General features: G+C 41.8%; 1 protein-coding gene across 1 annotated transcript in view; it reads right to left on the reverse strand.

Annotated features, from left to right (window-relative positions):
- The window catches only part of LOC120019837 (sickle tail protein homolog), a 29,798-nt gene extending 17,176 nt beyond the window's left edge, over positions 1 to 12,622 (reverse strand). The window contains exons 1-4 of the mRNA XM_038963252.1: positions 12,437 to 12,622; positions 6,750 to 6,945; positions 6,305 to 6,503; positions 5,596 to 5,692 (exon numbers count right to left, since the gene is read on the reverse strand). Of these exons, the coding sequence (XP_038819180.1) occupies positions 5,596 to 5,692; positions 6,305 to 6,503; positions 6,750 to 6,945; positions 12,437 to 12,568 (624 nt within the window). The 5' untranslated portion in view covers positions 12,569 to 12,622. The remainder of the gene's footprint in view (positions 1 to 5,595; positions 5,693 to 6,304; positions 6,504 to 6,749; positions 6,946 to 12,436) is intronic.
- Positions 12,623 to 12,853: the final 231 nt, after the last annotated feature.

Below are 12,853 nucleotides of genomic sequence, written 5' to 3' on the forward strand. Positions count from 1 at the left end.
TACTCACTTCAGAACCTTTTCACAACAACGATCCAAAAAGATTGTTTACATCATCATACTGTCAAATAAAATGGACTCGTTTCTGTGAAACAGTCAATTAATGTTGATGTTTAAACGTACAGCACGGCTTTACGCTAACCTTTTTTACAAGGAGCAAGTGTGTGCCAAAGTTGAAAAATGTAAGAGCACAAAGTAATCTTTGTAGTAATAGTGCAAGCATGGCAATCATGAATCTGCGCTCAGTGTATTCTCCATGGCACTCACGGGCTGCGGTACAGTGAAGTAATCATTGTAACAATTATCATCGGGGTGATTTTTTAAATAGGCGCATATGTGAGTAAAATGGTTGCACCGTAGAGCCCTCTGCAGATCACTGTACTGCAGCTAATCTAAGCAAATGTAGGCTAATAATTGAGGAAGATAATTTATTTTGTACACTCTAAGAAAAAAGGGTTTCAAAAGGGTTCTTCGGTAGATACCTTTTTGGTTCCAGGTAGAACTCTTTTAGGTTGTAGGTACTGTATATAGAACCCTCTGTGGAAAGGGTTACACCTGGAACCAAAAGGGTTTTACCTGGAACCAAAAATGGTTCTTCAAAGGGTTCTCATATGGGGACAGCTGAAAAACTCTTTTAGGTTCTAGATAGCACCTTTTTTAAAGAGTGTACATACACTTCAGATCATGTACTGTAGCAAATATAAGCAAAAGTACAGTAGCCTGATAGTTGACTGTAGAATCAAGAATATACTTCTTATAGTACTCACACTCTTCCTAGTCCTCGTGCTACATGCTTTACCTTCAGCAGTTCAGCAGATTTGAACAGTGATAAGAGTTCTACAATGGTTGCATGATGCAAGAGGGGTGTGGGCTAACTTGGCTTTCTGCTTTTTCATAGGGATTGTTTATTCCCCCTTCATAAGGCGGCATGTCATAACAGATACAACTGCAATTTGAATATTCCAGTATTAACCCTAGAGTCAAAGAGGTGACCTCATTTACAACGACCGCAAATAAAGTGAAATGGAGTATTAAACCGACTGTATTTTTATGCAAATAAGAGAACAGCTCGTTCATACACAACAAGCCATCTGCTATGTTTGCTATAGTTATAGTATTTTGTGCATAATTCTAGCAGAATTATCTTCATGACCTTTTGAACTTAACATTGATACCACAATATTTCCACAACAAAACACACATACATAGACATTTAACATACACTCTTATAAAAAAAAAAGGGTTCCAAAAGGGTTCTGTGGTTGTTCCCATAGGAGAACCCTTTTTGGTTCCAGGTAGAACTCTTTTGGGTTCCATGTAGAACCGTCTGTGGAAAGGGTTCTACATGGAACTCAAAAGGGTTCTACCTGGAACCAAAAGGGTTCTACCTGGAACTAAAAAAGGGTTCTTCTAAGGGTTCTCCTACGGGGACAGCTGAAAAACCCTGTAGGCCTGCTACAATGGAAATATTTTCAATCTTGTTTCCCCCATTAACCTTTGCTCATCCTGTGATAAAACAACAAGAGTGCCTCAAACAGGAAATATTTTTAGATCAAGGCATTATTGTCACGTTCTGACCTTAGTTCTTTTGTTATTTCTTTGTTTTAGTATGGTCAGGGCGTGAGTTGGGTGGGTTATCTATGTTCGTTTTTCTATGTTGTTTTCTTCGTTTGGCCTGGTATGATTCTCAATCAGAGGCAGGTGTCGTTAGTTGTCTCTGATTGAGAATCATACTTAGGTAGCCTTTTTTCACCTGGGTTTCGTGGGTGGTTGTTTTCTGTGTCTGTGTGTTCCACACGGAACTGTTTCGGTTTTCGTTCGTTCACTTTATTGTTTTGTATTTCAGTGTTCAGTTTGATCCATTAAATATTCATCATGAACACTTACCACGCTGCGCTTTGGTCCTCCTCTCTTTCTCCCAACGAAGATCGTTACAATTATTAATGTTATCTGCTCAGAAATACCCCAAAACACATACCTCATCTATGGAACAACATGCTGGGCTGACCACCAGTGGGTACAGTAATAAACTTAAACAAAGCCACATTTTCAAGCTGCGATGCATTCCAGACCAGTGCAAAAGTGAGATCATCTTTCATCCATGGGGCCTAACGGTCTCTGTCTATCTATATCTGAGGTGATCTCTCATAGGAGAGGAAGATCTGCGCTACCACTAAACTCACGTAAATACTCTGATCATACAGTGAGGTGAGCCTGATTTAAGGTGCGAGTTAAATCAAGTAGATCGGAGGATCAATCTGAGGATGATCAGTCAGGCTCTTCCTCTGGTGGAGGTTCGACGCGGTACGTCTATCCGTCAATCTAACAGGACGCTCTGAAAACAACAGAGCAACAGGACATCGGATCCCTCGGCATTACTTCTCCTCAGACCACAAAACAACGTGCTGAAAACAACACCCACCGAAGGAATTTGAGCTCTTTCCCAGTAGGATTACATGCCTCCCAATCCCTCATGGCACCCTGGCTCTGTGATAAAGCTGATAGTTGGAAAAGAGAGACTCTTCTCAAGCCTCTACGGCCCCATCCAGTGCCCAGTCCCTGACAGCTGCTGAGAAATATAATGCAAATATGCCATTGTGTAATGCAGCAGGATATGAATAACACACGGTACTCTTTGTCAGACATATCCAAGCACAGCTTCAAATCAAATCAAATTGTATTTGTCACATACACCGAATACAACCTTACAGTGGAATGCTTACTTACAAGCCCTTAACCAACAATGTAGTTTTAAGACAAATACCTAAAAAACCTAAGAAATAAAAGTAACAAATAATTAAAGAGCAGCAGTAAAATAACAATAGCATGGCTATATACAGGGGGTACCGGTACAGAGTCAATGTGCGAGGGCACCGGTTAGTTGAGGTAATTGAGGTATATGTACATATGGACTATGTCACTATATTGTAGACAGCCACTATCTGGAGAAAGAAACAAGATACAATATCATATGACTTTCAACAGTTTGTTGAGACACATCTTATGTGGCTATGGTATTACTTTACTGTCACGCCCTGACTTTAGAGATCTTTTTTATGTCTCTATTTTGGTTTGGTCAGGGCGTGAGTTGGGGTGGGTATTCTATGTTCTATGTTTTTTAGTTCTATGTTTTGGCCGGGTAGGGTTCTCAATCAGGGACAGCTGTCTATCGTTGTCTCTGATTGAGAACCAAACTTAGGCTGCCCTTTTCCCACCTGTGTTTGTGGGAAGTTGACTTTGTTTAGGGAACATGGCCTTTAGCTTCACGGTTTGTTTTTGTAGTGTTTATTGTTTTGTTCGGCGTCATTTTTATTAATAAAAAGGAAAATGTACGCTCACCACACTGCACCTTGGTCCTCTTCTTTTAACGGCCATGACATTTACTCTGGCTTTCTTTCTATATGACATGAACTAAATCAGTGGCGGTCAATAATATCCTAATGTAACTATGTCATTGACATTTTGTTGCTGTAATAGAAGTACAGAAAAGTCTACTGTAAATACTTGTCATTTCTAATCCAGAATGGGAGCTTGCCTCGAAAGGATCGACGCAGTAGATATTACATTAATACATGTAGCATGGTTTCAATTCAGTCCAATATAGTGATCCTATAACATGGCTAATGTGATTATTGGATAAAAGACAGTTATGAGAAGAGTGAGTTTATCATATTATCAGGATCATGGTATACTGACTGGTACTACAGGGGATTCCTGTCATGTGAGAGAGGAGTTCCTGAAAACAGAAAGCTTGATCGTGATACCTCAGAGTAAAACGAAAAAATGCTAATAGTAAAAAGACTGACATTTCCTAAAAAGGATCAAATTTCATCAAGATCGTCTGCCCAGTGGATTCTAGAGGCTCCAGGATATTGGTTCCTCTGACTAGGAATCTCAACATCAGCAGGAAACCAATGCAGAGGGGCATCATAACTGCTTATTAGGGTATACCCAAACACAGAAGAAAAACCCTGCTTCTGATCCTGCTTCTGATCCTGCTTCTGCTACAGTCGAGAATAAACAAGGCTTTTATCCCTGTGTGTCTCAGCATGATGAGCTACGGGCCCCTGCAGAGGTGCAAAGAAGATTTACTTTGAAGTACTACTTAAGTAGTTCTTTGAGGTATCTGTACTTTACTATTTATATTTCTGACAACTTTTACTTTTACTTCAATACATTCCTATATAAATGAATGTACATTTTCCTCCATACATTTTCCCTGACACCCAAAAGTACTTGTTATATTTTGAATGCTTAGAAGGACAGGAAAATAGTCCAATTAATGCACTTATTAAGAGAACATCCCTGGTCACCCCTACTGCCTCTGCATGTGTTTAAACACACGCTTCGTTTGTAAATAATGTCTGAGTGTTGGAGTGTGCCATTGGCTATCCATAATAAAAAATTAAATGGTGCCATCTGATTTGCTTAAAATAAGGAATTTGAAATTATTTAGACTTTTACTTTTGATACGTACAGTACGTACACTACCGTTCAAAAGTTTGGGGTCACTTACACATTTTTTGTCCATTAAAATAACATCAAATTGATCAGAAATACAGTGTAGACATTGTTAATGTTGTAAATGACTATTGTAGCTGGAAACGGCAGATTTTTTTATGGTATATCTACATAGGCGTACAGAGGCCCATTATCAGCAACCATCACTCCTGTGTTCCAATGGCACGTTGTGTTAGCTAATCCAAGTTTATCATTTTAAAAGGCTAATTGATCATTAGAAAACCCTTTTGCAATTATATTAGAACAGCTGAAAACTGTTGTGCTAATTAAAGAAGAAATAAAACTGGACTTCTTTAGACTAGTTGAGTATCTGGAGCATCAGAATTTATGGGTTTGATTACAGGCTCAAAATGACCAGAAACAAAGACCTTTCTTCTGAAACTCATCAGTCTATTCTTGTTCTGAGAAATTAAGGCTATTCCATGCGAGAAATTGCCAAGAAACTGAAGATCTCGTACAACGCTGTGTACTACTCCCTTCACAGAACAGCACAAACTGGCTCTAACCAGAATAGAAATAGGAGTGGGAGGCCCCGGTGCACAACTGAGCAAGAGGACAAGTACATTAGAGTGTCTAAGGCAGAGTTCCTCTGTCCAGTGTCTGTGTTCTTTTGCCCATCTTAATATTTTCTTTTTATTGGCCAGTCTGAGATATGGCTTTTACTTTGCAACTCTGCCTAGAAGGCCAGCATCCCGGAGTAGCCTCTTCACTGTTGACGTTGAGACTGGTGTTTTGCAGATACTACTTAATGAAGATGCCAGTTGAGGACTTGTGAGGCGTCTGTTTCTCAAACTAGACACTCTAATGTACTTGTCCTCCAATACTTTTAGACTTTTACTCAAGTAGTATTTTACTGGGTGACTTTTACTTTTACTTGAGTCATTTTCTATAAAGGTATCTTTACTTTTACTCAAGTATGACAATTGGGTACTTTTTCCACCACTGTCCCCTGGTTAGAGATTTAGGAGCGGAAGCTTCCTTGATGTCAAAAATATTGCACTAGACAGCTAGATTTAGGCGACTTAGGGGAGTTTGTGTGCTTGGCTGTGTTGCCGTGCAAGGTCAGGCTTCACTAACCCTGCCGTCGGCATTGTTGGATCTTGCGTTGCTGCGATTGAAGGCGTGTGCAGGGTCTTTGTGGTACACCTTCAGACAGCAGCCAGGTGTGATATTTCTGGAAAGAAGAAAGACACGTCAAAGTTACACTGGTTGAAGTAAACACAGGTCGTCGCCATCTAACAGCCAACTCCACTGTATAACTGGAAACCTTCCCGGTACTATATTCATCAGTCTACTGTAGAGGAGTGTCTGTACAGATTAGGGTGTGATCAAGACAGACACCCTGTTATCAGCACCACACGCTCAGACATTGGCCTCCTCTCTAGTTTCCTCAACAATACCACATTTATGGCTCCCTGCCTAAACTGAAAGAGCAGGAGGTGGAGTATTATTCATGCAGCGCTTTGGACGCTGAAATGCCAAAGTAGAGACTGAATTGTAAGCCTCCCCTGTAATTTTAAGATCCATACTAAAAGATGGACTGCTTTAACAGCATAGATGGGACATAATTTACTGTATTACTATATAGTAGTATACATGGTGCTGTACACAAAGCTTGACAATCCCTTTTTTGCCCAACCTCAACATAGAGTAGCATTAGGTAGTATCATATTACTGTACCCTGTAATCCTTCAAGTGTTGCACTATAGACTAGCATAACATGCTTATTGGAGGGGAAAATTCATTTAAAAAAAGTAAAGTCATGAATATAGCTAGATGAACTCACCTGACATCAGTTAGCTCGTAGTATATATTTCTTCTGTCATCCTTGATGTAGACGGCCACACTGGGAGACTCCAGCATCTTCATGGTGAGCTGCTGGGGGAAGGCACTCACAAACAGAGCTCTGACGGTGTCTCCACTGGTGATTTCATTGGGCATCCGGATCTGCTTGGTCTCCTCTGCGTACTGCAGGTACAGCACACCTGGAAAGGTGCAGGAGGAGGACACTTGTTTGTAACCACACCGAGAGAGAGAGAGAGAGAGAGAGAGAGAGAGAGAGAGAGAGAGAGAGAGAGAGAGAGAGAGAGAGAGAGAAAACATGTGAGTGCTCAAGGAGAGTGATTGTGTGAGAAATTGAGTGATAGAGAAAGCATGTGATCACACACTGAGAGCCTGTGTGACACAGAGCTTGCAAGAAAGAAAAGTCCTGACAGCTCCATAGTACCTACCTAGTGATCTGTCCTTGGTCTGGTTGGCAGAGTGGACCACCGGCAGGCTGGCCCGTGCCCGACAGCCCCGGGTGAAGGCAGCAGGACCATCTCCCTCTGACATGGTCTCCAGAGACTCCAGAGAGACCACGGATAGGTGCTCCAGTTGCTCCCCTACACCGGGCGGGGGGCTGACCGAGTGCTGGGGGCTCCTGATCTGGAGAGGCAGAAGGAGGGATAAAAAATTGAGGAACAGTCACCAGCACACACTCACTAAAATCATGTAGTCAAAGATGTGGTGTATTCAACCTTAAGTAATGTCTACTTCCAGTACATGACTGTGAAACATGCACGCACACCCACAGTAAGTCTTTAAGTCAACTACAAATTTGTAATTCTTGTTAAAAAAAAACAGATATAATGGACTGGTTCTGTATGTTTCATGTATCCAAAAGAAGGGACATGTTTGAGTTCAAAAGCCACCAACAACCCTTCAAAATAAAAATAAAAACAGATGATTTTGCTACCATTTTGTGCCCAATCAATCACGTGTGATGTGAATGTGTCCCTGATGCATCCTGCATCTGTAGGGGGACTTTTGGGGACATCTGCAACCTGATACAAACACACACACACATACTGAGTCACTCACTGCATTTACATTTTAAGCTTGGCACTGACTGGGCTATGGTGACACACTGGTGAATAACCACCTCAGGCAGCTCTATGGATCAGAGCGCCCTGTCCACTTCACTTTGACTGGCATAATAATCATTACATTATTTTATGGACAGGAAATACGTTTAATTCATGAAATCTACATACAGCGCCATTAAAAAGTATTTGCCCCCTTTCTGATTGTCAAAACTTTTGGACACTCAATGTTATCAGATATCAACCAAAACCTAATATTAGATAAAAGGAACCTGAGTTTCCAAATAACCCCAAAAATGTATAGTTATTTTATTTATGTAATTAACAAAAGTTAAACACCCAATGCCCCTTACATTCAATAACTGGTTTGTGCCACCTTTAGCAGCAATGACTGCAACCAAACACTTCCTGTAGTTGTTGATCAGAATGTTGGCCCACTCTTCCATGCAGATCTGCTTTCAACAGTGACATGTCGAGCATGAACTGCTTGTTTCAGGTCCTGCCACAACATCTCAACCGGGTTTAGGACTGAAAAGTTTTACATTTGTTGCTTTTCAGCCATGACTCACCTGCGCTTCAGCTTCATCTCATGAACGGGTGGCCTGACATTTTCCTTTAGAATTCTGATACTGAGCAGAAGTTGTCCAGGTCCTGAGGCAGCAAAGCATCCCCAAACCATCCCAATACCACCACCATGCTTGACTGTTGGTATGAGGTTCTTACTGTGGAGTGCAGTGTTAGGTTTTCGCCAGACTTGACAGGACCCAAAATTCCACTTTTGACTCATCTGTCCATAGAACATACTTCCAGGAGTGTTGACAACCATTCAGGTGCTTCCAGGTGCTTTCTGACAAACTTGAGTCGACTTTTTGGACGCCAAACACTGAATTCCACAGTAAGAACCTCATACCGACTTGTCATCATTGAAGGAACCATGAATTCTGCTCTGTATCAGAGAATTCTAAAGGAGATTGTCAGGCCATCCATCCGTTAGCTGAAGGTAAAGCGCAGCTGGGTCATGCAGCAAGACAATGGTCCAAAACACAAAAGCAAGTCTACATCAGAATGACTTAAAAGCAGCTAATGTAACGTTTTTGAATGGCCTAGTCAAAGTCCAGATATAAACCCAATTGAGATGTTGTGGCAGGACCTGAAAGGAGCAGTTCATGCTCGAAAACCACAAACGTCGCTGAGTTAAAGCAGATCTGCATGGAGGAGTGGGCCAAAATTCCTCCACAGCAATTCGAGAGACTGATCAACAACTACAGGGAGCGTTTGGTTGCAGTCATTGCAGCTAAAGGTGGCCCAAACCAGTTATTGAGTGTAAGGGGGCAAATACTTTTTCGCACATGGGCATTGGGTGTGGCTTAACTTTGTTCATTAAATAAATGAAATAAGTATCCAATTTCTATTTTATTTGTTCACTCAGGTTCCCTTTATCTAATATTAGGTTTTGGTTGAAGATCTGATAACATTCAGGATCAACAATATGCACAAACAGAGAAAATCAGAAAGGGGGAAAATAATTTTTCACAGTACTGTATACAGTATAGCCTAGTATTAGTACACATGCTTTGTTTCAATGTTTACTCAGATTCTGTTCAACTCTGCATCTCATTACAACATAACTATTCTATGTCTTTGTCAACATTAGCCTTGTTTGAACATGTCTTTTTTGACATGGTTTGTTATCTCTATACTCATAAAGATATCCAGTAACGATATCCAAATGACCATAAGAACAATGAACACTGAATAACAATACGTACATTTTGCCTCATGTTTATTCTCTATCAACATAGTATTGCTCTCTCCATTCTGTCCCATAATGGCAAGGTCTTCCCAATAATAGTAAAAACGTGAGGGCAAATTTGAGCTCAGAGCAAAGCATTTGTTTAGTTATTCAAATATACTCTAAAAGGAGTCTGATAACTTGAAGTGTGGCTACTGGCTAGAAAACATACTGGTTACATATGGTTATTCTTCCCAACAGATTTACTTCATCTTGCAGAAAATATGTTCAGCATTTCCTACCTCAAATAACACACAAGATTTTCAGTTGAAAATGGGCATGATAATTATCGGATTTAACTGTCATGCACATCAGGTTGACCATATGAGTTTCAGATATTTGTGCTTATAATGCATTTGAAGATTAGGCCAGCTAGAGAAGCTACCTGTGCTGGAGTTTAAGGCACCTACAAGTCCAAGACTTTACAGACTCCTCCTACACTGGGGTTTTAACTTGGCTATGGAACAAAAAGGACTGCCCCATTGTTTAGTAAGTGGCTCCAGAGCAGCGCAGCGGTCTCAGTGCAATAGGTGTCACTACAGTCCCTGGTTCAAATCCAGGCTGTATCACATCCGGCCGTGATTGGGGTCCCATAGGGAGGCGCACAATTGGCTCAGCGTTGTCCGGGTTTGGCCGGGGTAGGCCGTCATTGTAAATAAGAATTTGTTCTTAACTGACTTGCCTAGTTAAATAAAGGTTACATTTAAAAATAAAAAAAATAAAAAAAAGTGGGAGTAAAACCATGTACCACACATAATAATTACAGACAGGTACAGTGTAACTACAGTGTAATGACAGGTTCACATTGTGATAGTGCTTACAGCTTGCACAATAATGCAACAAAGTAAATATAGCACATTGCAGCTAGTACATGTTTAAGCCAGTGTCACTAAAGTGGGACTCACCGATCTGATTACCAAAAGCTTGTAAAAGGTCCCCTCTAGAAGGACCTTGCCATTTCTGAGGGGTGAAGACAAAAGTTCCACTTTGTTCAGCTACAAGCCTCTCAGACCAAGATGGACTCAGCCTGTCAAGAGTTCATTAGAACAAAAACACTTCCAACTGTGCCCCCAAAACGTATGGACCCCATCTACAATTGCATACCTTTCCACCATAAGGTAGCACTCAGTTACTATTCAAGATGTTACTAATAGTGAAGTGAGGGGAGAGCGCAGCACAGTGAGCCCACTAGGGATGAAAGCTGGGTCCAAGCATTAGTTTGCTCAAATGGCCCACTTTGATCTCCTCTAATCGCTGGCAGAAGCATGGGCAGAGACCAGAGAGACCAGACCATGATCCATCTGCTTTGGTGAGATGCCAGGTCTTTGAACGCAATTGACAAATGTTTTATCCTCAACCCCTCCCTTTTATTGCAGACCATTAGAATGATCACACTGGGTAACAGGTGGATGGATGAGCATTTTACTCCCACAGCAATGTTGACTTTACCACATAAGAAGAGGGCTATGGTTACACTGCTCAATTTTTGGACTTTATGATATGTACCCATTGACTCTTGAATATAATTTATAAATGCCTTATGAGCTTAGTTCAACTGTCATACCTGTTTTACTCCAATGTTTGTAAGCAAAGCAAATACAGACAAACAAGACTCAAAACATGGTTAAAACTATAATTAGTATATCACGGATGGCCAGTCCTTGCATCCATAGCTCTGTCTATTAATTTAAGAGCGGTTACATTTGTACAGCCCCATCCCTCAGCTTTTTACCGAAACAATGGCGGTCAGCCAATCAGCAGCTGAAACAATTAATGCAAATATACATTGATGTGCTTGGGGTGTATTTGTATTTATTATGGATCCCAATTCGCTGCTGCTACTCTTCCTGGGGTCCAGCAAAATTAAGGCAATTATACAATACAGGCGCTAGACTATATTGAAATGGGGAAAGAAAAAAATACAAAATAATAGATCTAACGTTACTGGTAGCATAGGCTACACTGACTAGGAAGTGTGTAGGGCAGGCTATTGCGGGTATCTGCTATCCTCATATCGAACAAGTTCATCTGCAAACCACCAACAAGTTCTCACTAGCCTACTGTAAAAACATCTGCACTATATCTACTATAATTGCACAACTGAGGGTAAAGTAGGTAAGGTAGTCTTATGTACTTTCAATGATAAATTACCTGAACGTAAATATCAAAGCCTCAATCGGAAACGATTAACATCCATCTTTAAAATGTAGACTCTGATATGAAATGCGTCAAGGTGAGAGCGCGCTACATGCGATGCGCCCTTCTACTCAATTCCGAACAAAACAGGAGGCTTCTTTCGCAATGACTCCAACAAAACGGCGTTCGTTTGTAAAATGAGCTCTCCTTGAACTTGAAGCGACATCAGGTGTTGCCATGGAAACAAACCCCACCTAGCCCACATGCGGGTCTGGACTTACCCGTCAAACTTGCAGAACAGTCAAAGTTTATTTTTAACACATGGTAGAGTGCATGTGTAACAGTATAACTTTAGTACGTCCCCTCGCCCCGACACGGGCGCGAACCAGGGACCCTCTGCACACATCAACAACGGTCGCCCACGAAGCATCGTTACCCATCGCTCCACAAAGGCCACGGCCCTTGCAGAGCAAGGTGCAACACTACTTCTAGGTTTCAGAGCAAGTGACGTAACTGATTGAAACGCTAGTAGCGCGTACCCGCTAACTAGCTAGCCATTTCACATCCGTTACACTCACCCCCCTTTCAACCTCCTCCTTTTCCGCAGCAACCAGTGATCCGGGTCACGGCACCAATGTAACAGTATAACTTTAGTACGTCCCCTCGCCCCGACACGGGCGCGAACCAGGGACCCTCTGCACACATCAACAACGGTCGCCCACGAAGCATCGTTACCCATCGCTCCACAAAGGCCACGGCCCTTGCAGAGCAAGGTGCAACACTACTTCTAGGTTTCAGAGCAAGTGACGTAACTGATTGAAACGCTAGTAGCGCGTACCCGCTAACTAGCTAGCCATTTCACATCCGTTACACATGTCCACACTTCTAGCATAAGCGCGCGCACGGCACCTCCCCCCTGACGCGGCAAAGGCTATATATACACACAGAGCGCCTGCTATTTCAGGTAGGATGGACAATAGGCTAATCCTATGGTCCATTCTTTATGCTGTTTTACTGAGAATGTTTATTCACCTTTCTATTTCCATAATTTACATTAGGCTATTCTCCAGGCCACTATGCAGGGAAATCAGAACCAACAAATTATTTAAAAAATATATTCACTTACGTCTCTGAGGCGGTCCTGATGGCCCATGAGGTGGTCCTGATGGCCCATGATGACAGCAGCATGGTGAGGATACCTCTGCTTCAGGTGCTCCAGGAACACCTCTTTCTTCCTCTCTATGTCAGCGTGCTGCATAGTCAGGGGGTCCCTGGTGCTGCGGTGCCCTTGCCCTCCGATGGTGTACCTTCTGGGGACAGTGCTAGGGGAGTGTGGCTCAGAGTGGTGGTTCTGGTTCTCTAGGTTCTGCTGTCTGTGGAGGCGCTTTACATCCTCAGGTGATGACAGTCTTGGGTTGTTGTTTCCTGACTCTATTGGTAAAACAGATATTAAAGATGTATGAAATATTCAGATATCTGGATTCAAACACACCAAACACATTATGTTGTTGTGAAGTAAAAAACAACATCAACCATTCTTACA

This window comes from Salvelinus namaycush, chromosome 25 (genome assembly GCF_016432855.1).
Source record: "Salvelinus namaycush isolate Seneca chromosome 25, SaNama_1.0, whole genome shotgun sequence".
NCBI lineage: Eukaryota > Metazoa > Chordata > Actinopteri > Salmoniformes > Salmonidae > Salvelinus > Salvelinus namaycush.